Consider the following 26,556-nt stretch of genomic DNA (forward strand, 5'->3'; position numbering starts at 1 on the left):
GAGCTTGGTTGTCTCAGTAAAAAGTCTGGAAACATGTGCAGACTGGAGACAGAGACGATGCGAACAGTGTCCAAGAGGCTGTGTTGGAGACAAACACAGTTTTTGCTAGCTGTTAGCCATTAGCTACATGGCTGTAACTGTAATAACACATATGAACAAACATAGTAACATATTCAGACACACTTCCCATTCAGAAACGTCCTGCTGCAGCCGCAGAGTTTGTACTTCTTCAGGAGCCTCTCCTTCTGGGTCCGATTCTGGGTCAAACTGGTATGGTTCAACAACAGCATCTCAGCGAGCCATAGTGATACATCCACCGTAAACATTAGCGCATGCTAACGCTAACGTAAGCGGCATCCTCTCCCTGAGAGAGGCGTGTAGCAGGCACTGTTGCCAACTCCTCAGTAAGGAATGTCACTATTGGCCATCCTAAAAGTTGCTAGAAGTCGCCAAATGACGTCATCGCCCAATTTGCATAACTGGCCATGTGCATTTGTAATGTGCTGTAGGGGAGAGGAATAACGTCGTGGGAGCGACAATAAGGGAGTACAAAAAACACCCTGATTATGGTTAGAACTACAAATAAACTTATTAGTGCAGTGAGTTATTTCAGACAGAAACATTTTTACATTTACATCAGCTCAGCCAGAGGCGCATACCCCTGCCTTGGAGGGGTGAACATCTCGTCCAGCTCTGAGTGCAGCTGGGAGGGACTGCTGCGCGAGGACTGGGCTGCCTGTGAGTGCTTTGGCCCACGGCAGCACCTGCTGCTCATTCAGAATATCAAGGATGATACGCACTTTTACGTCAGAGTCTCCAACAGTCCCCAATAACACCAGAAAAAGTCGCAAAATATGTCGTTAGTCGCTTTTTTGAAAAAGAGTCGCTAGAGGGGTCTGAAATACTTGCTAAATAAAGCGACAATCGCCAAGTGGGCAACACTGGTAGCAGGCAAGGCAGGCCTTGACAGATGGAGCTCATTAGCATTTAAAGGTGCAGGCACAGAAACAGCCTCCTCTCAATCGAGCTCACTTGAGCGACTTTTAAACAGCTGAAATTTAGGACCACAGATGGGTTTGAGGCAATACATTTCCAATACAGTGTTGTTGGACCTCTGACAGCTGTGTGAAATTGATGAAAAACATGGGACCTTTAAGTAAAGGTAGCAACATCACACCCTAAAAAACACTCCATTCAAGAAAAAGTACTCCAAAGAGAAATATTTAGATTATCATAACAATGTATAAGGAGTATTTTACAGTTTTTGCTGGTGGAGGTGGAGCTAAGTTTAGATTGTATTAAATGTTAATGCCACAATAGTGCATTTTATTTTAGAATAGCCATTCAAATATTGTGTATTGATAAACTCCACTGTATTTATTAACCATTTACAAGTTATTCTTCACATCAGTTGCATCTCTACTACAAGCAGTTGGTTATTATTGATTTATAAAGCATTTGTTGCTTATTTACAGTTAATTTACTGATAATTAAAGTGTAAGTGGCTGTGTTAATGATGGTTATTATAAAGTGTTACTGTAACGTCTTGATGTGTAACCTTTAAGTATAAATATATTTCTTCATTGGCCTCCAGGCTGTGACTTGATACCCTTCATGTCTCAGCTGACACCATGCAGACTTTCTGCAGACTGTTTTCATTTTTACAAGTTCCTCCTCCCGAGCTACAACACACAGAGTCACGTGATCATCTCACATCGTACTTCCTGTTTAGTCCAGAGGAGAACGACCTGACGTTAGTGTTCGTTAGGTAATATGTAGGCAGTGTGAAACACCGTTGTGTCGGGTTTTTACACACTGATCATGATGTACCTGTTGTGCTTCGTGCTGCTGCTGATCGGCGCGGCTCCGATCGCGGCGAGACCGACTGGAAGCAGCTACCTGTCGGGTACAGGTGAGTGGAAACCCCGGTGGCTCTCGGTGATGACCACTCCGGTGTCAATCGAGCAGTTTATTGCTACATTGCTGTGTCACCATTAACGCAACCACGCAGGCTTGAACATAGAGGCTGAGTCCATACGTTCGAGGTGTCTGCTGGGCTTCGCTTGGCGTGATGAACAATGTGAGGTTCAGCTATAAAAGTGGATATTTTCTTAAAGACCTGTGCAGATAGTTGTGTGAAATCATTGCCGAATTGACCTCAAGACATTTTGAATGTACATGAAGTGTTCAATTTTGCTGTGAAAGTTACATTTTGTTTGCAGACCATTAACAACTAATAAAGTGACAGATTTCTAAACGGAGTTTGGCAAAAAAAACAAAACAAAAAAAAACGCCTCAAAATCACACTATCCAAGGTGTCAGTTGAAGGGGCTACCGATGTTTTTTTATAACATTTGTTAGTTATTTCCTAATTGCAACACAAGCTTGGAGTTTATTGCATGACCTAGCACAAAATAAGATTTGAATATTATGAGGAACTACACCAAAACTGAATATCAACGTTTTGAGATTGACTTATAAAAGTGGATATTTTCTTAAATATAGACCTGCCAAGTTGATCTAACTGTTGCCAAATTAACCCTGACACATTCTGGATTTATATCATGTGCTCAGTTCTGCTGTTAACATTACATTTTGTTTACAGATGAGCAAAAACTTATGAATTGACAGACTTTCAGAAGGAGTTCAGGCACAAAAGTCCTCAGAGAATCGTGCACTCCCAGGTGTCATTTATTGGGGCTACTGATTGGAGTTTGTTGTATAGGCTAGCATAAAATAAGACGTATATTGTATATATGTATATTAAAAATAGACATTGAAAAACAAGACTGTACTGTGGGATAAAAAAACTAAGTTGAACAATAAGAGGATGTGTAATCTCTCCACCCAGGCCAAAAAGGGGAACACATCAGCCCTAGCATACATTACAAGCCTAAAGATAAACTAAATGCAAAGGAAGAAATTAGTCAAAAACACTTGCCCTTTGTAAATAAAGACATTTGCATCCTAAAACGCACATTACAAAATCATTTTGTCACATTTCACACCTCTCCTTCTGGACATGTACAGTACTCAACAGATCTTTAGTCACAATTTTGTTTTTTCATCTCATCTCTTTCTTCCCTCTCCCTAAACCTGTATTTTATCTTCTTATTAACTGTCCCTCGGTCCATCCAGGCAGGTTCTGGCACATCACAGACCTCCACCTGGACCCCACCTATCACCTGGCCCCGGACCCCACCAAGGTGTGCTTCTCCTCCAAAGGAGTCCCTGCACCCCATGCCGGCATGTTCGGGGACTTCCTGTGTGACTCTCCTTACCGCCTCATCCAGTCAGCGTTCGCTCACATGGCGCCGCTCACACAGCCAGAGGACTTCATCATATGGACCGGGTCGGTGCTCTGATCAGGGTTATGATTTCCAGCTTTTTTTCTTCATCTTCCTAAACAATTTGTCTCTAAAGGTTTTGTCCTGCAGCTTTGATGAAAAACTGGAAGTGAACCCTGAGTAACTTAATAATGGCATGAATAGGATCAGCTCATAGAAACCACTTCTGTGGCTTTACAGTTGTTTCATATCCTGTTCTTGCAGCCGTCGTGTGCTGTGTGGACTTCGGTGTCTTTTCTGTATTTCCAAGCAAGAACCAAACCACTTTAAAGTTGAAGAAGTAGTTTTGATTAAGTCCGAACTTCCTCAAGGGATTGTGCCATGCTTATTTATGTATTTATATATGTATTTATTAGCCAGGCTAAAAACAGAGAAGAAAGATACAGATGATCATTCAACTGCCTCAGACAAAATTTCAAATTTCAATTTTTCCAACATTTTGTTTTTTTCCCAAACACCTGCACAAATAATGACATTCCCATCAGCCTCAGCTGTAGCTTGTTTTGATGTTAGCATGCTAGCCATACAAACTAAAACAAAATATTCTATAGCTCAAACCACTGCTCTGCTTATATACAGGCTCACAAAAAGCAGCTCTCATCTTGGTTATCAGCACAAACTTGACATTTGCAGAGTTTTAAACAGGCCACTGCTGAAAAGGGCAAGTGCACCACTTTAAAAGACATGAGCTGCAGCTAGTTAGCGATGTAGCTTACACACCAACAGTGTGCGTTAAGGAGGACCGAGACAGATTGTTTCCAGGTGTGGTGAAAAAACTTTTGTAAAGCCCTAAGTGTCTCCAGAGGGAGCTGTGTTCAGTCTGTTAGTCAAAATCTGTTGGTTCAGAGCACGAAAATAGTGACCTTAGTGAACACACCTGAATTTCCAGGTGGTTGGTGATGGTGGTCAAGTTGCATTGTGGGATGGAGGAACCAGGTTTTGAGGATATCATTGGTTCTGCAGTGTCAGTTTTTATCCATTGTCCATCGTTATGGTAATGCAAAGCTTAAAAAGGAGGCGACTTTTTTAATGTGTCAGCCCAGACTCGGACAACAGGACAACTTCACTCATTGTGAAAGTTGCATTGTGGGTAGTGTAGGCGCCAGGTTTTGAAAAGGAAGAAGAATGTGAAGAATAAAGATTTCTCTGGTTCTGCTGTATCGATTTTGATCATTTGTTTTTAGATTGATCATGCTTGACCAATGGACCGCTTTTGGAAAAACCTGGCGTTACCCACAGTGCAACTCAGAGTGACATCAGTGGAGAAAATTTCTTTGCAGCTTCCTCTGGAGCCACAAAAACGCTACTTATTTTCACTTGTGCAGTATTACTCCCCAAGACGTGTAAGCCCACTTTAATGTGTAAAATTGGTGGAGTTGCCCTATAAGAGGAAACATGTTTAACCCAAGTCAGCATAAACCGAACCCTCAGTTGTCATGGAGGGTTCCTGTCCGAAGTACAGTCCTGTGTGTGTTTATATTTGTGTCAGCGAGCAGAAGTGCCACTTCCTCCTGAGCTGTCTGGTCCGGTCTGATATGAAAACAACGATTGCGAATAACGATTAGTTGATTCTCTCAGTCCTCTGCATGTTTTAGCACTCAGCTGCTCACGTGACTAAGCGACAGGGCTGGGTGATGCGGCCATAAGATGCTATTGCAACCCGTGTTATCCATATCTTGATATCTATTTTGAAATCGGCTCAAAAACACTTTATGAATGACATTTTTGACCTATTATGAGGATGTCAATATTGCGACATGTCATCAGTAGTGTGGTTATAATGACTAAGCTGGTCAAGACGAGTATCGGAACAAGCAGAACAGTCCGTTAAGTTAAGAGTTACATCACTTCACTGTGCCGCAGCCTTTAAAACCAGGAAATGACAACACTTACACCGGATCATGATGTAACAATAAATCAGTATCCTGCCCCAGCATGCGTCTGCAGGACTTGACAGTGCACAATGTACTTAAAAGCAGTGAATAAAGTCCTAACACCCACTGGAGCACTGAAGCACCACTCCAGGCCTCAAAAGACGTGTAGGAGTTATCCACTCACCATGACAAGTAGCTTAAAGACCCGCTCTGTATTCTGTGAGGGCACTGGAAGCTAACGTTTCGCTCACTGCGATAACGACACAGGAAAGGCTGTAGGCATCAGCTCCTCCGTACAGCTCTCTATTAATCAGGAGCTAATCAGCTAAATCCAGGAATTCATAGGCTTATTAAACATGGTTAAGAGAAGGCCTTGCAACGTAATCCTCCACCACAGGGAGTCCCTTTTCAGGATTTAAGTTTCTTTGCGGGCAGATTTTTCTGCTCTGTTCTATTGTTAAAGGACTTTGTGGCATGAGTTTGCCTTTTTACTTAAAGAGGAAATCCATTGTACAGTGGAATTCCTGTTATTTCAGCTGCGCTGTGCGGTAAAGTCCAGCTCTGCTGAGCCAAGACAGTCAACAGCGGTCATGTGAGGGACAGCAAATACAGTCGTGTTGAGAAATTGGGGTTTTTTTTTCCAATTCTTACCAGTGGTGCTGAGTAGTAACGGATCACTTGCCGCAGTTACTTCACATTAAAAGTCATTTGTTTTGTTTTCTGTGGTCTTCTACTGTGACAAGATGAATGAATTTGAGGAATTTCTTCTGATTCCAGCTTCTTAAATGTGAATATTTTCTGGTTTCTTTTCTCCTCTCTGAACATCAACTAACATCTTTGGGTTGTGGACAAGAGAAAACATTTTGCCTTCAGGAAACACTAACCTGCATATTTCAGCGTCCTCTGATTTTATTGACAACTGATTGATTAGTCCAGAAAATTGTCAACAGAATAATCAGCAACTAAAAATAATGGCACTAGTTTGCTGTAGTTTGCTCAATGTCTAATGCTTTCTACTCCTTAAAACACAACTTTTTATTTCTGACAAGTTGGGTGTTACTTTGAGAATTTTGGCAGTGATTTCTCTCAGTTGTAATAAAACTGAACCAACTTAGTTAGGTGCTGTGAAACTGGAGAACCAGCTGCACGCCCGAAACAAGTCTAACAGGGAAAGAAACTGGAGCAGTCTGACAGTCGGACAGGTTGTAATCAGCCAACAGTTTCACTGCACTCACTCAGCAACTTGGATTCGGGGTAATACACCAAGTCAGCCCACCTGAGAGGTCGGTGATGGTCTCTCATCACGCGGGAAAAACTGTGTGCACACAATTGAGATAAGTGCTGAGGGTGAAAGTTGCCTTCAAACTGGTTCAGCTCCAGACATGGTGTTTAGCGTCTCTGTGGATTATTTGACCTGGTTTAGAGATACTTGTTCTTATTTTCCCTCTCTAACAGTGACAGTCCGCCTCACGTCCCCCCAGACGAGCTCACCACAGACATGGTGATCCAGGTGATCAGTAACATGACGCAGACCATCAGACAGTACTTCCCCAACATGACGGTCTACCCCGCCCTGGGAAACCACGACTACTGGCCGCAGGTAGCTTTGCTTATGGAGAAAAGACGATGTAAACAGGGCAAAGATTCAAAAGTGTTTATTTATTGACACACAACAAATCAGTTTGACTCATTTAGGTGGTTGAGTGAAATTTTGAGACACAAAGAACTAAGTCGACCTTTGCACAGTGAGTTCAGCGCTTCCATCTGGTCGTAGATATAAGCTGCCAAGATGCACGACCAATAGATGTAGGAACTTATTGGTCTCTGCCGCCATAACTGTATGGTTCCTTGTTTTTTTCTGTGTGTGAATTGTTTGAGGGAGGATTGTATAGATGTTGGATTTGCAACAAATCAGCATCTGGTACAACAATGACTCCTACTGTCATGAAAGTGGAAAGACTGGATTTCATGTTGTCATGTAACAGTAACATGTAGCTTTCTGCACCGCTCGTCTCAGGACCAGATGCCGACCTCCACCAACGCCATCTACAAGGCTGCTGCCCAGCTGTGGAAGCTCTGGTTGGAGCCTGACGCTCTGCTCACACTCTCACAAGGTGAGTGTGGCAGCCTCTCGCCATTCTTTTAATATTGTATTCAAGTTGTTATCTTATGACACTGACAGCAGTTTCATATCAATCTTTCAGACATAATATTTGGACTTATTATTCGACAAATACACATTTTATTGGCATTAAAATACAACATTGGTCAACGCTGGACATACCTTTCCTTACCGCTACAATCCTCTCTGCATCTGACCATGATAATTATTTTATTGTTATTATTATATTATTATAAGATCTAATGTGATAATTGGAAAAAAAAAAGTTGTAATTCGGAAATTATGTCTTTATCATGTTATATCAAAGATATTCAAATAAATTAATGAAAGGGAAAATTGGCAAATTGTCACATTTAAGATTCTGTAGTGCATTAGTGGGTATTTGGTATTTTTTCTTGAGAAATGACTTAGACAATTAAATCATTCTCAAAATTATTGGTTATTCATTTTTCTGCCAGTTGTCTAATCTAAATGTTAATTGGCATGTCACATTTAGCCTCTTGGCATGCTAGTGTGAGCGTGTTCAGCATTCAATATGTAACATTTAGTGTGGATGTGATATTCTTATATAGTTCTTATAAAGCTGTAGGATGTGATGCTAACGTTCTGTTCTTCTCTGCATCAGATAATCGCCATGTTGTGTTTTCTTTCTCATCCTGCAGGTGGTTTCTATTCCCAGCGGGTGAAGCCTGGTTTGCGGGTGATCAGTCTCAACACCATCCTCTACTACGGCCCTGATAAAGTGACATGTAACATGACCGACCCTGCAGGACAGTACGAGTGGCTGGAGAAGACTCTGGAGAAAGCTGCTCAGAGCCAGGAGAAGGTCTGAGATGAACCTTCCTGAACCTTTGACCCGCCTCACAGTCAGGATATTATCATGAATTGAATACTCATACCTTTTAATGTGGCTCACCTCTTGATCCAGGTGTACATCATAGCTCATGTCCCGGTGGGGTACCTGCCCTTTGTCAGAAACACCACTGCGATAAGACGAAGCCACAACGAGAGGCTGGTCGCCATCTGCAGGAAGTACAGTCACGTCATTGCCGGACATTTCTACGGCCACACCCACCGCGACAGCATCATGGTGCTGCTGGACCAACAAGGTGAAAAATATAAAAACATGTTAGGGACAAATATGTGTGATAATTGAAGCTGATTTAAAAAATGGCAGGTTCAGATAGGACACAGCGCTTCCAACAGTAGATAGATTGATCAGAGGCTGCCTTTCACTTACTGCTTTTGTCCTTGTTCTGAAAACTTTAATCTGTGTATGAGCGCAAATCTGCAAGAGTGCAGAGGACCACAGAAAATAAGACGGATTAACATCCTAAAAAGAAAGTTTAAAAGACAAATCTTTGACATCTACGGAAGAGGATGAGGGCCAAATGTGATAAATGTATTTGAGTTCTGTGTTTAAAGTCAGTCATGTTTTACTTTCTGTTAAAAAATATAAAATATAGACATATATTTATTTTGTTAAATATTAAGAAATGTGTGATGTAATAGAATGCATATTTAGCAGATAAGTTAGGATTCTGACTTTTTCTCAGAATTGTGAGCTTTTAAGTTAGAGTTTAAACTTTAATGTCAGAAGTCTGCCTCAAAACTCAGAACTCAAGTATATTTTTGACAATCATCTTATGCAGACTTCTTCCTGTTTAAGAAAAACATTCAGATTTTATTCAAAGCACTGAACATCCTAATCATTTGTTAATGAATCGACTAGAAACTAGCCTAACTAATCAAGTGCAGATTATTTATTTTTCCTGATGTGCAGTACAGTTGCAGTTTTAAGAAATTGTAAGAAGCATCCAGTCTTATTTGTGCGACTGAGTGACATCATGTTTATATTTGGCTCTGTTGTTCTGCAGGTAAACCGGTGAATTCTCTGTTCGTGTCGCCGGCTGTTACACCAATCAAACACGTGTTGGAGCCGTACTCCAACAACCCAGCTCTCCGCATGTACTTATACAACGCCGAGGACTACACCCTGCAGGTAACAAGCTCCGTGCTGCACAACAGGCTCAATGTCTTCTTCGTCTTCTTCCTCGTCTTCTTCTTCTTCTTCTGCTTCTTTTTCCTCTTCTTTTTTTCCTTCTCCATCTTCTTTTTCATCTCTTTCTTCTTTGCCTCTTTCTCTTTCTCCGTCTTCTCCTCCGTCCTCTTCATCTTCTTCATCTCTTTCTTCTTTGTCTTTTTCTCCATCTTTTTTCCTTTTCGTCATCTCCTTCTCTGTCTTCTCTCTCTTCTTCCTCTTCTCCGTCGTCCTCCTCTTCTTCTTCTTGTCATTCTCTTCTTCCTCTTTCTTGTCCCTGTACTGTCCTTCAACGCTCCTTCTTCATCTCCTTTGTCTCCATCGCCACATAGTGGATTTTTAAAACTTTCAGACAATAGATCGTACATTTTTAATGTGTTACCTTTTTTTAAACTTGCATGCATCTCTTCCACGGCTGTCTCACATAAAGTAAACGAATACAACAGAAAGCAGAGGCTGTTATCTTGGAATCATACCTGGCAAACTGAATTCTGGAGGTTTAATTTGGTCTGGCAGGTTAGACAGCGCGAAGCTTTATTATTGGATGCGGACCTGCTCTTTGGTAGAGCCTCGAGTGAGAGTTCTGATTTCTGTTGCACAAAGAAACCCAGAATAAGTTTTTTTATAGAGACGAGATCTGGGTGAGCTCTGCGAAGACGCTGACAAATTCAGGTCGGACTAAAAATGTCCTACTCTCCCCACTTTTATCTGGCTGATCAAAGAACAAAGAAAGAAGTTCCTCTGGATGATTAATCACGGTGTCAATCAGCGCACAAAAACAGCTTCTGGCATTCAAAAAAAAAGGCTCAAAGACGTTTTTCTCTCTTCCCCCCCCCCCCGCTCTCTCTCTGTGCTTTTCTCCCTCTCTGAAGGACATCTGGCAGTACTATTTGAATCTGACGGAAGCCAACGAGAAACAAAGATCCGACTGGAGGCTTGAATATATCATGACCAAGGCTTTTGGACTGACTGACCTGCGGCCACAAAGCCTGCTCCAGCTGGGCCTGAGCTTCAGGCTGCCGCAGACCAAAGCCTTCGACAAGTACTTCAGCCACTTCACGGTGGGCTACAACAGCAGCATCGTCTGTGACGGAGACTGTAAGGTCAACCAGGTGTGCTCCGTGCTCTACCTGGACCAGCTGTCCTACTCCAAGTGTATGATGAAGAAGGGAGAGTGGTAGCGTGAAGGTGGAGCCAAAATGAAGGATTCTAGAGGGATTTGTCTCAGGTGTTGCTTTAATTATTTTTTATTTTTTTTACTCTGCTTGAATAATGAAAAGGGAATAACTATGCACTGATTCTGCTGCTCTTAAAAATGAATCCAACTGTTGTGATTTTTTTCTACAAGCAGCATCTTCGTTTAAGATAATTCTTTCTAGCATCAAAAGTTTCACAATTTCACAGTAGATCTAGTGAGATTTTTTTTTTTAATTAGAGAGAAAACATCAGTCATGATTATGCTGTCGTCTCAAAGCATATTAAATTAGTCTCTAACTGGTCTGTCAGTCGGTTTTGAGGGTGGTGCAGACTTCACGAGGGATCTCATTAAGGCGTGGTAGCCTTTATCAACAAGTAAGGTGTAGTATTTTGTCTAAAATTAAAGAGTAGAAGCTCCTCACTTCGTCACCAAGTTTATCCCTTCTCGCACTAATGGATTACACCTAATCCCCAGAACGATCTAATTGCTGCCAAATGTTGACCAGCGCTTCAGCGGATGGTGTGTACCTATGCTGAATACTGAGCAGTGTGTGAGTCACAGTCAGTCACAGGCAGCACGAGCGTCTTCATCTTCTGCAATGTGACGTATTTCTGAAGCGAGGTATGTGAGCGGGGTTCAGTTACGAGAAGGATTCAAATCAGATCCTTCGGATTTGATTGGTGGAACAACAGCGCAATGGAGAACTGACCGTTGACTTCCACCCAAACCTCCATGTTGTTAGATCAGGAGGGTGAATAAAGAAATGTTTATTTTTACCTTTTCATATTGAAATTCCTCTGCTAGCCACAGTCCAGTGATCAAATGTTGTTTAGTATGTTCAGCAGGGTTGACTACGTTTATGTATATTTTATTCAAGGAGTGTCAGTGTACATTAATTTACAGGAGCACATGGGTCCATCATTTAAATGTGACAGATTTAGCCATTAAAGTACAGCTTTCATTTGCATTCCCTGGCAGGCTGACATTAACAGAAACGCACAGAAGCATATAAACACAGACAAACATTGAAACAATGATATAACGCCCTAACGTTACATGTAATTGGATACATTCGTGTGACCGCACCAGAGTTCAAGTTTTTTTAACAGGAAGAGGAAAAAATACTGATACTGATCTACAGATATTTGAATAATGATTTTTATTTGATGATTTACACAAAACAGGGAGGCGGCTTTTTTTTTTCATTTTAATGAGTTTTTTAAGTATGCTTGGTCTTTGAGTTTCCGATGCTGTTCATGTAAATGTTCACTGTTTCCAATATTTAGAGTGAATCACATCGTTGAAACATGTTTGTGAAAGGGACGTCCAAAAAAATGTACGTTAGCAACAGAATATGAATAACAGTGTTGCTATGCTATGCTGTGCTGTGTTTTGCTACATCATCCAAGAAGCCTTTGCACAGTGTTGCAGAGATGTCTACTAAAGAAAGCATGCTAACCAGCTAGCCCCGGCCCATCCCGTCTCGTAACAACACTTTGAACCAGCAGGCAACAGTCTGAAAGCTCCTGTAATATCAGCTGGAAGATGTATGAGGAACCTAGTCTGCTACTTAGTCTAATAAATCAACAAAATGAACCAGCAAAATTTCAAGAAAGGACATATTTTTACACCTATTTAAAAATAGGTATACAATTAAATTTGTAGAATGACGTCAAGTTTTTCTCTTCTACAGAATTAGCTGCTTACTAATGGCAGCTAGTCGCTAAAACCAGATAGCTACAGGAAAGAGTATAGCGAGCAGCAGCTAGCTGTTGTGTAGCTCCCTGTAGTTTCGGAGCCACCTTTGTATTCAGGTCATTTGTTACAGGTTACACCTTTTTATGTACAAAACTCCAAGTATAAAATGTGTGTAGTTGAATGAACAGGAGCAACATTCAGCCTGTGTACAGTGTGAAAGAATGAAAACTGACCGTTCTTTGTTACGAATAATACTGTGTGCTGTTATATTAGGATGAAGTATGAGTGGAGAGCACGATCATGTTACACATCGCTTATTTTTCTACTCAATAAAGGTTGCTGACTTATAAGCCGCGGTTGAAACTTGTGCAGGCTGGTTTGTCTCTGCGGGGGGGGGGGGGGGGGGCAAAGGAACAATGACGAACCTCATCTGACCCCCTCACTTCAATTTCACGCCCTCCCTCCATCAGCCCCCTCGATTTCATTCTCCTCCTGTTCAAACTTTCCAGAAACTCCTCTTGTTCCTCAGCCACCACCTCAAGCATTTGCCCCTCTCCTCTCCCCTCCTCGCCCTCTCCGCCCTCCCAGCTCTTTTGTCCCCTTTGCCTCCCTCCACAAATGTTGATTACAGCCCTCCTAAAGCTCCGCCGGTGGCTTTTTGATGTAAAAATGCACCGGACCAAATCACCAAGAGTTGGGCTGCAACGGAAATGAGCCAAATGTTGGACTTGTTGTGTTATGCTTAAATTAATTTGGGGCTCTGAAAACAGCGGTTCCCACACAAGGGGCTGCAGGGTAAATCTTAGAGGACATGAGGTATTAAAACACAACCAAGTAGAAAAGATGTAGTTTATCTGTAGACCTGTTCCTCATCTTTACTGAACTGCTGGATCATTTTATCTCTTCAGACTTAAGGAAGTCACTCAAATCAACCAAACTTGAAGGGAAACATACTTGAATCAGAGAGTGAGTTACTTGAACATATGCAACATGTGAAAAGCAACTTATTTGAAGGGGTCACAAGCCAAAAAGTTTGGGAACAAGAAAAAAAACTGTTGACAGTGATGATAATTTATTTCAACATGTCACTAAATGTTTATAGTGATAAAAACATCAGAGAAAAGGGAGAGAGTCCCCTTAAGCGCCCCGATCAGTAAATCTCTACTTTGTGTGTGTGTGTGTTTGTTAAATCTTTCCCCTCATGTGCCCCCGTTGGCCATTATTATTCCCGACGAGCCTCCCTCCACTTGGTGCCTAACAGAACGTCACCGTGGCGACAGAGTTGCTGGTGAGCATGGCGATGGAGAGGACTTCATCGCCGCGGTAACGGCAGTAGAGCTCCTCTGAATCCATCTCTGAGATCACCGTTAACCCCCGAGCTGCCGGTCGGCTCCACTATTAGACTGTTTCAACTTTCAAGCAAAAGCCAGTTACTTTTCCACCAAACTCCATTCAAAATTCAAGCAATTTTATACATGGTATCTCAGTAGTGACTAAAATCATGTCGTTTTTTTTTTTTTAAAGGTGGTGGTGTAAACCTCTTCTGAGCCTTTTTTTTTTAGTAGTTCTATTTTCTGTTATATAATTAGTACACCAAAGTTTATTTGATTTACTTTACTAAGTTGTTGTGCAGATTCAGATTAATAACACACATTTCTTTTTACACTTACACTTATGTCAATGTGAAAACAGGAAGAAAAACAAAAGAAAATCTAAAGAGACAGCCACTGAAGGGTCAGAGAGGCGATCCAGTGGCTGAAAAACCTTTTTGAACGTGATTATAAGCTGGTCGGCTGGCTGGTAGACTGTCTGTCTTTCTAATGACTGTCTGACTGGCTGGCTCTCTGTCTGTCTGGCTGACTGTTGGCTGACTGGTGGAGCCCCACAACCAGTTAATCTGAGGATTACTGTCAGGACAGTACAGCCATCCAACTGCCCTCTCCTGGAGAGCTGGAATCTCTGCTCTGTGGTGTGTGTGTGTGTGTGCGCGCTATTACCCTTCAAGCCTCCAGCTCACCTAATCCCCTTTAACATCTTCGAGTTTTAAACACTGTCCCTCTCTTTTAACAGCCAGTGGTCTCCTTTGTTTCATTCCTGCAGTTGTTTCAGAGTCAGACTTCAGCTCTTCACTGCTGATGTCTGGTGGCATCTAGTGACTAGATCCCACTCAGGTGGAATATCCATGAAACGTCTCACTGTTTTCCAATAAATCTATTTGATGAGTAAACGTTTGAGTTCATGTCGTGTCTTGTAGTCTTTCCTCAGCCTAACAGATCTAAGTATCTAATTCGGACCTCTCCTGAACCATTGCCAATTAGATGGCTGTACATACCTTTTGTCCAATGTTAAAGATCCAGTAAGCTTTAATAGGTGGTGTGCAGGTAAAAGAAACATGTTTCAGGTAAATCTAAAGCTAAATTTGAATTGGAAGACAGAGGTCGCCTGCACAGTGCTGGTTGGAAAACTCCAATAGGAAAAAATGACATTGAAGATTTTGACGCTAACGTTTGCATCACATGCAGTTGAGACACGGTATTAGGTTCCGTTTTCAATTTAATATTGTGACTTTGTTGTGGTCTTTTTTTTAAGTCTGGGAATGTTGAAGACGCTGTGATCTCTTGTTAAAGATACCCAGCTGACAAACATTGAAACACCATCGTGAACAGTGGTCTCTTGCTTGCCAACCTTCTCGCCTAGTCGTCCCTCCTTGTGTGCATATATATATGTATATATATATACATATATATATATATATATATATATATATATGACACAGTGCATTGTAGCCAGATTTATGCCTTTCAGGGGCCCACATGAAACCTTGCACTGGATTTTACTACGATTTAGAAACCTAGACTCAAGGTCTTGGGGGGGAGGTGGTGTTGCATAATGACGACACAACCAGTTTTATACATCTCTTCCCCTCAGACGCAGGTTTAGCTGTGGCCTGTGACCGCAGGTGACCCCCTCCTTGTGGAACATGGCTAATCCTTTTGTGTAAAACAGCCCCTTGTTTTGTCTGGATCGGACTCAAAGTGATTAGCAGTTTGTTGCTGAGTGGCCATTCTTACTAAGGTTTTCCTACAAACGCAGTTTTGTGCCACATTTACGGTTTCATATCAAGTTAGCTCCAAGTGCAACGGGTTGCTGATTTTGCTGATTTGTTCTTGAAGGCCACACCTCACTGTCGCCTTCTTGCATCTAAAACTCACACTCCCCTCACCAGCCCGCATCATGTGTGAGCATGGCCTGCTAATCGCTGTGCAGCTGATCTCATTATAATGTCTAGCAAGGCGAGGAAAATGCTTTAATCTGTCTTCTTTGTATATTGAAATTAGAAGGCAAGTGCTAGAGACTGAAATATTTACCAAAGAGATTATGGTTTTACCTGTGTCTTTTGGTTGGTTGGTTGGTTGGTTGGTTGGTTGGTTTGTCAGCAGGATTACACTAAAACTACTGAACAGGTTTTCTTGAAACTTGGATGGAGGATGGGTCTCAGCCCAGAATAGACCCTGTAAACTTTTGGTGCAGCTCCAGATAAAGGGACGGATCCAGGAATATTATCTCAGTTTTCTTTAAAGCTGCTGAAAGCGCTGTTGTTATTTTAGCTAACTTCCTGTCCATTTCGCATTGAGCAATCCCCCCCCTTCCTCTCCACGTCACCATATGAACTTTTAGACTGATTCTGTTTACTCATGAGCGTTACTATTAAAGGTTCAGTGTGTAGGATTTGGGGTAATCCATCGGCAGAAATGAAATATGATATTCATAATCACGTTTTCAGTGTATGATCGCCTGAAATTAAGAATTGTCGTGTTTTTGTTATTTTAGAATGAATGTTTTGCGTCCTAAATCCAACAAATCAACCTCTGACACTGAAAAAGATAGAAATTACCCCCCGAAAAAGCATTTTATTATGTTTTTCTTCACACCAGTCTATTTAATTTACCTCTTTTAAGTCAATTCTTTGAAATATGTGACACAAATTAAGACAGCACCATTATTTATAGTGAAACTTTACTGTTACTTTGCAGTTTTTACATGAACTAAAAGACCATTTCCATTGTTCCGTTTAACATAGAGCTCCTTTCATAACTCCGGTGTGTCTCCCGTGTGATATTCTCTCACTCCCAAGTCTCACACAGTCTATAATGGAGAGAGAGACACACAGACAGAGGGGTGGGGGGTCTCTTTAGTCTCATGCTTCAGTAGTAATTTGTCAGCGGGCATGAATGGACTCCTTCATCACCGAGTGGAGACAGCCACAAGCAATCTGAGTCTGTGTGTGTGTGTGTGTGTGTGTGTGTGTGTGTGTGTGTGCGTGTGTGTGCGTGTGTGTGTGTGTGTGTGTGTGTGTGTGTGTGTGTGTACACTAGTGGGGGTCCAGTCTAGAGTTTGCTCTAAGCCTCTTGTAGCCCAGATCGCTCTTGTATGGCCCCACATAGGCAGTTCCTCCAACAGCCAATCAGACTCCACAGAGCCCATTATTTCACTCTCTGATGGGGGCTGTGTCGGGTTGGACCAGCATCCAACCAAAAAATGCCAATTTGAAAAAAGCAGGAGAGCACGACTAGATTACAAAAAGTGCCTTCTGTAAATAAAGAAATGAAAAATACTGTGCATCTTTCAACAGTCCCAAAGAATCACCCAAGAATATTTTTAACTCCAGAATAAAGATACAATTTATGATAAACTCAGGCCCTGTGTCAACGTAGTGCTTATTTGTTTTGTTTTGTATTTTTTGGGCACAAAACGCTGGCAGTGGCCTTGGGTGCACAACAAGCTTACAATGTGTAGGGTGATCAAAGCGCAACGTTCACCAGTCACATTTAGGAAACTTTAAGTCTGCCTTAAAGAGCAGGCTGAGGTGCAGCTAAATGTAGGACCTAAATATAACCACAGTATAGAATTCTTTCAGCTGTATCAGGTCCTAAATCACCACATTGTTCATTTAAATTATTCATGCATTGCCTGGGTATAGGTTAAAGGAACAGTTCACCCAAAAAAGAAAGTCTAGTCATTAACTACAATCACCAGTGCAACGACTGAATTAGATGAGGACTTGTTTTAAAAAAAAAAAAAAAAAAAAAAAAACAGCTGAAAAAAAGAACACAACATGGCTTCAAACAGCTCGTCCGATGTAATCCAAGTCTCTGGAAGCCTTGAGATCCCAAATTGTTAGCGCACACCCCATCTCAAGTGGGCGAACGAGCACAGCCAGGTGTGGAGGGTGTAAATAACTTCTTTTTCAAATCAGTTTGGGACCTGCAGGCTTCTGGAGATGTGGAATAAACCTTTTCGAGCTGTATGGAGCCATTTTGTGTTTTTTTTCCCCCCGGTTGTTTGGTTTGCTGTGAAAATCCAGACATTTTTTTTTTGGACTATTCTTGCAATAAGCATGAGGGTGAGTAGATAATGACTGAATTTTCATTTATGTGTGACGTTATCAGTCAAACATACACCGACACCCTTAGAACCACAATGGAATTATGCTCTCGGGATTTATTGTGTTTTCAACACATGTTGTCTCCAGGTGACGCTGAGCAGACATTATTGTATGACACATTTATGCATACAGTATATGTAATTATAATTTTTAAAATATATTTCTAGTAAATGATCTCAATCATTCAATCAAAGAAATTGTGTATATTTGCATCAAGTGACAACATCTGGGCATTAGTACCACCATCTTGTATAATATCTTTTCCTTGTATTCTTAAATTCCTGACATCTGTGGCCATTGTAAGACAGTTTATCTATAATATTAATATTTTGACATATGATGAAAACATAGGATGTTTTTCTAAACGTGTGAAGTTCAGGGCGGCTGTGACAGCAGTTTGATTCCTAGCTCCTCTTAATCTAAGACACTGAGTCCCCAAAATTGATCCTGCAGGTTGTCACCGTCTCTGTGATTAAATGGGTAATTGAAAGGCAAAGTGTAACGCACTCTGGATGAATGCAGCCACAGTTTCAACTTTGACAAAACTCAGAAGATCAAAACAAACGTACATGTTTAATCTAAACTATGTCAAGCTCAACAAAACTTAAAGAAACATGTCTTACTTAACAGGCCTTTCTAGAGAGCTGCTGTCTAGGAAGGAAAAACTGGTTGTGAGTCAGTGTGTGTGTGTGTGTGTGTGTGTGTGTGTGTGTGTGTGTGTGTGTCAGTATGAATGAGTTGGCCGGAAGCCAGCCACTCACATCCCGGCTGCACGGTTGAGTCGCCGCTTCCAATTAAAATTTCACCCAGAAACGGGAGTTGTACGTTTCCCACTGGAGTAACTCTATTGTATAAGAACACAAAGCTCTGATTATTGGTGGTAGTGATGAATTTGTGAATGGACACAAAAGATGGCAGCCATTAAAAAAAAGTGTTGTGGAATTTGTCTTTGCGTGGGTGAAGGGCTGCTCTGAAACGACGGCTGGAGAGGTTAATCGCAAACAGATCTGAAAAAGCATCGGAGAAATTTGATCAGCGATTGGTTTTCAATGAAATCTCTTGATGAAGGAAAGACTGACGGATATGTATTTTTTATAAGGTACTGGATTCTTTATGTTCTCCAATTCTGCTCTCCCAAGTCAGATCTGTCTCCTTCTGCATGATGCTGATGATCCTCTGCTCATCCTACTCATTCCCTGATCTACCGAACTGAGAGATTTATCACAATATCACGAAACGTAGCGTCGGCTGGTGATATTTTTTCAGAGTCTTTGTGTGTGTGTGTGTGTCTACGTGTTTTGTAGCAGAAACTTCCACAGGTGTTTCCAATTTTTTGTCTGTTGACCAATTTTATAAATGCAACAGTGACACAACCGTGTAAGATACAGTCAGGAAACTTCACACGTGTGTAGCTGAGATCTAAATGAAGGCAGAGTTTGAAAATGGGTGTGGTTCAGGCAGAGGGGCTGAAATTAGGAGGGAAGGAAGTTGGAAAGGGGCCATTGTCCCCCCCCCCCCGCTTTTACGGCACTGGCCTACATTCCTTTTAAGTTGCACGTCGCTGTAACCCAGTTCCAGCCATTCCTGATCACCCTAGAATAGCTGGTATTGTTCTCACCCTGTCTCTGCCCTCCCGACCGTCAGTCTGCCCATCCGTCTACCTGTTTGTTGTGGACAATATAACATAAATGCTTTTTTATTGAGTTTTCAGTGTGATCAGCATTTACACAAATCTTGCCCTTTTGAATTGCCAAGTAGAAATTAAACAGCATACAACACCCAGAAATAACAGTACAATAAAACATATATAACACACAGACACACACACACAAACAAACAAAAAACATGTGTTGGTACATACGTTTACGTGTCAACTTAGTCAGACAATACAGTCCTCTATAACAGACAGAGGTAGCCCGAATACACGCACAAAGACAGATCTAAGGTCTGTCTTACATCATCAAATTACTCCATGTCCTCACTACCATCCAACAAGGATGAAACGACAGTCACAAAACTGTACAGGTGTGTAGCTGAGACAGAAATAAAGGTTGAGCTTGAAAATGGGCGTGGTCCTACTCATTAATACTAAGTACTGTAGTAGCATAGTAATGTAGTAATTACTACTGTGTAGTCATGAGTCAGAGACTGACTAACTGAATGGCCGTATTGCAAAGACATCCGACAAGCAATCGTTCTCTGAGGGGAATCCAGGAGGATAAACTGACTGTTAAAACTTAATCTCTCTGTTCTTTCCTCAGTCCATCCACCCATCCCTCTATCGTAGACTCACACGGGATCTCCCGGCCCCCCTCCATCCCCTCCCTCCACCTCCACCTCCCCTCCGCCCCTGCCCGCTCTGCTTGCAGGGTCAGTGAGTTTGCCCTCGGAGAGGTTTGTACAGGAAGAGAGGGGTAGCGGGGTGTGGCATGTCAGCCAGGGTCTTTGATCACTTTGGGGGTTACAACCCTTTTTATTCCACCTGATCAACACTGTACTGACCCCGTGGTCCGACCCCCAGGGGAGAAACAACTGCATCGGGGGCGCGGTGGAGGTGCACGGGGAAGGTTTCGCAGAGATTCTCCGTCTTTCCCAACCCTTTTCCCTCACCTATTAAGCCCCCGTCTCATGGAAAATCCACGTTGAAAGTTTTTTTTCCCATCATTGTTTTCCCAGCGAACACAAAAGTTATGCAACCATTTAGTTAGCAGGAAATAAGTCTTTATAATCAACATTATAATACGACAGTATAAGTGTTAATAACAGCTTAATTATTTAAGTATTTACCATAAACTTGCAAAACTTGTTTATATGTTTATAAATTATTATAAATTCCTACTAATGTACTTATGACGTCATTGTTAAGACTTTACTAAACTTGTTGTTGCTTTTTTAAGGGTTAAAGCTTACTTTATGATTCGTCCAGTAACAGTTATCTCTGTATTTATTAACAGTTAACCAGCATTTTTGCAGCAACCAGATCTAAAGCGAGAACAATCTCTTATTAGGGTAAATTATTGCTTTATTATGCGCTGCTTAAGTGTTAACATAAGCGTGTATTTCTTGCTTTATATCCAGTAGCTCCATGAAGATTAGTCAACTGTAAGTAAATGAATGATAAAGTCTGTATTAATTTAAAAAAGCACCAAAACTGCTTAGTAAAAGAAAATTAATTTATAATAAAGTATTCTTAAGAAACTCTTCAAGCTTTTATCAAAGTTCTTAAGTAGTCAATAAACTGTTAACAGTTTACTTCTAAGGGCTCATATGTGTCTTATAGTCTCATGATAAATGTGTTTATGGTGCTGTTATTATCACTTACACATCATTTTAAGAAAACATCTTATAGGAATGTAAAGGGGTTTATATTTACTTATAATGTACCTGTTAACTAATGCTTATTACAAGGACCTTGATACAAAGCTCTACCAACAAGGTTTTATAGTCATCTCAGCCAGAGAAGAGGTTATTCATGGAGAACCTGTAAGAGATAAAAGATTAAACATTAAAAATGTAATTAAAGATGGAGCTTCCATTTTACTTCTTTGTCTCTCTACAGTTTGCCCAGTGTCGCCTCGCTCTGTCTTATGAACACCTACCAGAAAGTTGTTTCTCATATTTTTGCCACTTTTCTTTTTAACATTAAAAACATTTCAAATTGTGGTCTGTGTTAGAAGAAAATGAGGCAATGTGTTAAAAGCAACACAGGTGCCAAATACAATAATATGACACAGTATGCAAAAATCAATGAAATCCTTTTTCACCACATACTGTGTCCTGTGCTGAAATCCACAGGTGAAGTTTGACAGGCTGGTTTATCAACTGAATCAATGCCGCCATCTGCTGTTCCTCCAGTCGTGTTGGCTGCTGATGAGGTTTGGAGTCGAGGACGCTTCCTATGCTGACGCCGTGGCTCGGAAGGTTGAAGAGAGACTGCCCATGAAGAATAATGTCAAGGCTATGGACAGAAATGTTCATATATGGCAATTAGTACAAGACAACATGCTGTTTTTCTTCTGCGTAGAGAAATACAAAGAATAATACCACTTTTCCACGTGCAGCATGTGCTTTAACTCACGTCTTGCTGTTGGTACATCACACAAGACATTCTGTTGGCTATAAAATAATGATTCCTTGTGCTTTTAATGTTTCGCTTAACTTGTACTATATTTGAGCATTTACATTCTCTCCTACTTCAACATTTCAAACAGAAATATTGAACTTTCTGCCCCACAACATTTTTCTGTGCAGTAATATAGAGTCATTTGTGTCCATTATTAAGTGCTCGACGTCTTATCTTCTTATCCACTGCTGTGAGTTAATTTCAACTTGTTTTTAATTGAGGTCAGCTAGTTTTATTAGTGTTCTAGAATAATGTGACATGTTTCTTAGTATTGGTATTATTGTACTCCCACACACTGTTTTCTGTTGAAACAAGTCCAAACCCAACCTATACTGGCCGAAATCTTTGAAAACATTTTGTTGAAAAGACTTTTAAGACTCAACCAATGAATATTTTTTAAGTGATAAATATTCAATAATATATTATGTGTTAAAGTCACCTGAAAACTGCAGAATGAGTGCTTTTTTAGTCACATTTTGCTGATAACACTTTTCTTTAAGTATGGTTTGGAATGCAGGACTTTTATTGCAGTGAATTATTTAAGTAAACAATCTGAATATTATTCTGCTAGTGATACGATCTACTAGTATGTCCCAGGCTCCCCCCTCTGTGTCGTCTTCTCCTCTCTCCTCCTCCTTCAATATTTAGGAGAGGTCGAGGGAGGAGGAGCTCTCTTCTCCAGACAAATAATCTCTGACCCTGTTAAACTTCTGTCCTTGTCCTCAGCTGGTGTTTTGTTCTCTGTTGAGTATAGAGGTCTGGTAGTCCTTCCTGTTTTTTTCACTTAAATTTATGTCATTTTTGTTAGTTTGGGGAGCTCTGGGTCCTGCAGCTCTCTGCGTGGCTGGCCCAGATTCCACCATCCTTCTGTTCATTTTGGCCAGGCCTCCAGACTCCCAGAGTTTTTGTTAATTCTGGTATCATTTGTAAATGGAGCTCATTTCTTTTTGCAAACATCTTCCTGAGTATGGTGTCCTATTTATCTGTTGTTGTCGACTGTGTGCTTTGATAGATGATAGATTACTGATTTGTTTTTTTTGTTTGTTTGTTTTTTGTTCTTTCTGCTGGGTCATGAGTAAAGAATTATATATCTCTGTGCGAAGAAGAAACAATTTGGCAAACAATTTCAGGCTCTTTATAAATACAAGCATACAAAATTACAAAATCACATCATGTCAACATCATTTTGCCACTGTCTAGATTTTTGATAAGTGTATTTAAGCCAGCGACCAGCAGAGGGCGTCACGGTGCATCAGTGCTCTGTATCCAGACTGACCATCACTGGTTCAGATTTGAGTTCTTCCTTTGGTGTCTGCATGTTCCAGCTGTTCTTTGTTTCTTTCCAATGTATTCTTTCTATGTGCAGGAGTGTTTGCCTGTCAAACGCGTGCGTGGCGGGTCAGTTCATCTTTTCAATCAGGCCATCACGTGGCCACCCAGAACCTTAAGACCTGAAATGATAAGCTGTGGTGTTGGTTTGTAGTTCATTTGTTTTCCAGAAACAGGTTGAAAATGTTCCCTCTTGTACAAACCGTTGCTCACAGCTGTGTGGTACTTCATCAGATGTCAACTGCCTCCCCGTCAACGCGATGAAATATATGAAATAACTGATTGAGAGATGAAATGTAATTAAGCAGTCGGCAGTTTAAAAACAAAGACTGACTCCTTACATCCGAGCTCTATGAAGCAATTACAGTCAGTCGTGTTTTGAATATTAATTATGGATATTACTGACTTGTATATGATGTAATTATTCTTTGATTGAAAGGGTTGCTGACTGAAATACACACTCATGCACACTTCATTAGCAAACACAGTCTAACACGACAGCCCTGCCCTCAGGAAAGGATTTAATGTTCAACCGTTGTTTGGACTGTTTCAGGGAGGTTAAAATGGCACCTGTTTCTGTTATTTTGTCCACCCGGTTTACATTAGGCATGTGACAGCAACGCCTCTTAGAATAATGCTCCAAAACGATCATACAAATTGACTCAAAACACTTTCAGCAACATTCTGACCTTCGTGAAGGGAGGATTTATTGCAGGCCTGCTGCATTAGCTCTAGATGGGCAGACCAAATGAAGTGAGTGTAAATGTGTCTAATGGAGCTGAGTACCAGTGCAGGAATTGCAGTAACATGCCAAGAATGAATGTAAAAAAAAAAAAACATTTGTGAGACCTTTGGGGGAAAACCAGGGCTGAGACCAGAGTCTCAGACTCCCTGAATCCACAGGACGTCCTTCCTACCTTTTTATATCCGGTTGTCATTTTTTTCAATCAGCCGTTCAGCCCTCGGAGCCTAAAATCAAAAAAGACAGCTGTGCCATTGAAGACCGGAGGTAATTTCCAATGCATGTCCGCAATTTATTTAATTCCCTCCAACACACTGGCTTGTCAGAGCTGAGGGGCATTAATGCAACGTCTCCAGCTGCCCCCAGGGACCCTGTTGGATCTCTCCCCCCCCATTCAGGATTTGCCCCTCACCCCACCCCCAACTGCCAGGATATTATCATAACTGTGGTCTTTAGACAGAAGCTGTAACACAGATCATTACTGATTTTGTTATCAAAAAATAAAGGGATGTAGATGTATTCAAAAAGACAGGATGGTTTGTGTGTGTGTGTGTGTGTGTGTGTGTGTGTGTGTTTGAATTAGTGTGAAGAAAGAAAATATGAGCATGAATATGAAAATATGTGCTTGGATCTGTGTTGTTGTGAGTGGGAGGACGTTTCTTTTGTGATTCATTCAGCCGCAGATGTGCTCGGTGGAGAAATGAGTTCCTTCTTCTTACAGCCTGACACACTCTGAGTAACTTAAAAACACATTCTAAGAGTCATCCGTGATTTGGTCTGAATTATTTATTTGACTTTAGAGATGTGGGGCGGAGTAGGTGGACGAGCCCGGTGTTCCTGTGGACAAAAGTGGTGGTTGTTCAACTTTTCTCCCCATTCCAGTCTCCTACTCTGTCTGTTTCCGTCTTCTTACGTCTTTTATGTCTTTTTTTTTTAGTGCACTGATAGTGAAAGTCTTGTGATGTTGGGAAGGGTAAAGATAATCCATGATTCCCCTCAAATGCATCAAACTGAAGTAATGAGCTTGTTATACGTCACCTCACATATGTGAGGTGGAGAAAGTACAGATATTTGTGTTCAGCTATAGCGAGGAAAAGTCATAAGTGTGTACGCAATTAAAGTACAGATACCTGAAAAATCTATTCAAGTACTACTCTGTTACTTCCCTCCTCTGATGTCTGCTGGGGGCTCCAGACGGGTGCTGCTCTTGCCCGTCTTGATGGAGAAGGAGGGATGAAGTGACAAAAGAATTGGAGGAGGGATAAACGTGAAGGGGTTGACATTTTCTGTCCACCGTCACTCAGAATTTATACTCAATTAGAGCGAGATTCAATCAGCGAAACAGGACACAGATTCTGCAGGGATTTATTAGAGAGCGGATGAAGCGTAGCCGTAGTGGAGGGGCGTGTGGATGAATAGATGCACTTAGAGAGGAGGGGTGGAGGGGTGGTGGAGGGGTGGAGGAGGGAGTGGCACCTGCTCGCTGGTCACCAGACAGCTGCACTTAAACATGCTGAATTAATTTCTTTTGTATCAGCCCACTTATCTCCTCTGAGGTCGACTGTGTCGCCGCTCACGGCTGAGCTTCAGACGCAGCTCGGTTACCTTCACTGAATCAGCACAGTCAGACAAACAAACAGAGGAGGTGGAAGGAATACTGAGGGTAAAGGGGAGCGCATGAGAGGAGGACAAAATATCCTACATTACCCTTCTTTTATACAGTGTTAAGATAAAATAAGATTAGCAGTCTGCGATTGTATTGTTATATCATGATATTTCCTGGTTTTACAGGCTGCATCACAGCAGAGTGATGTCATTTTTTCTGCATTATCAGACTGATCTACTTGTTCTAATACTGGCCTTTTTCCTGCTTAGTCATTATTTCCACATTAATGATGATTCATTGTAAAAAGAATCTCATTGTACTCATGTTCTGTTACCATTTGTCATCCCCAAAATATTGCTGCAGTACCGATATCGAGGTATTTGGTTAATGTGCCATGATATTTGATTCCTAAGATATGACAAGATAAGATAAGATAAATGTGAATTCATCCTCAGACTTGAAATTCAGTAAGTACAACAAAAAAAAAATGAGAAAAGGACGTCTTTTCAAATCAATTTGGGATCTAATGACTTCTTATTCTGCAACACTGTTTTGCTGTGAAGCTCCACTAATGTTTTCTGGACTACAAAACTTCACCTGACTCTCCTGACAGATGCTTTAATTTACAGTTTACCGCCTACGGATTATGGCCCAAGTTGGCCAAATCAAAAAATTGATTTGGTCCACCAGGCATGTTATGAATCACTTTTTTTTTTAATCATTTCTGATGTAGGATCCATACCATTTATTATTGTTCATGCTGTGATCATGGTGGGCTGCAGGAGGTGAGTTAGCTAAGGGAACTTAAGTGCTAGTTCTATGGAAGCCCTGAGGGGCCAATGTAGAAGAGAAAGATCTTCAATGAATGCTTATTTTTTTATACCTAGACAAACTTTCTGTGAATAAACTGAAAAACAAACTGATCTTAAAGGACAACACAGTTTCGTAATGTTTTACATTGATATATGTGGCGGACCCTGCCACCTCTCTAGCCTCAAACAGTTTTCTGAGGACCTTATTTTCCTCTTGT

General features: G+C 41.2%; 1 protein-coding gene and 1 long non-coding RNA gene across 2 annotated transcripts; both read left to right on the top strand.

Annotated features, from left to right (window-relative positions):
* The first annotated feature begins 1,684 nt into the window (after positions 1-1,684).
* On the top strand, positions 1,685-12,643 carry smpdl3a (sphingomyelin phosphodiesterase acid like 3A). The gene is made up of 8 exons (XM_030405978.1): positions 1,685-1,912; positions 3,139-3,352; positions 6,677-6,821; positions 7,239-7,335; positions 8,006-8,169; positions 8,272-8,452; positions 9,221-9,345; positions 10,257-12,643. The coding sequence occupies exons 1-8, from the start codon at positions 1,822-1,824 to the stop codon at positions 10,563-10,565; spliced, it is 1,326 nt and encodes a 441-aa protein (XP_030261838.1). The 5' UTR covers positions 1,685-1,821; the 3' UTR covers positions 10,566-12,643.
* Positions 12,644-17,403: 4,760 nt separating this feature from the next.
* Positions 17,404-25,060, top strand: LOC115573662 (uncharacterized). Its single transcript, XR_003982321.1, has 2 exons — positions 17,404-17,684; positions 21,522-25,060. It is a non-coding gene; the product is annotated as an uncharacterized LOC115573662 (long non-coding RNA).
* Positions 25,061-26,556: the final 1,496 nt, after the last annotated feature.

The sequence above is a fragment of the Sparus aurata genome, chromosome 22 (assembly GCF_900880675.1).
Source record: "Sparus aurata chromosome 22, fSpaAur1.1, whole genome shotgun sequence".
NCBI lineage: Eukaryota > Metazoa > Chordata > Actinopteri > Spariformes > Sparidae > Sparus > Sparus aurata.

Excerpts from the sequence above, each read along its gene's own strand:
- smpdl3a (XM_030405978.1), top strand. The coding sequence starts at position 1,822 with ATGATGTACCTGTTGTGCTTCGTGCTGCTGCTGATCGGCGCGGCTCCG. Across the intron at positions 6,822-7,238 it reads ACCACGACTACTGGCCGCAG|GACCAGATGCCGACCTCCAC; the intron begins GTAGCTTTGCTT and ends CGCTCGTCTCAG. Across the intron at positions 8,453-9,220 it reads GGTGCTGCTGGACCAACAAG|GTAAACCGGTGAATTCTCTG; the intron begins GTGAAAAATATA and ends GTTGTTCTGCAG.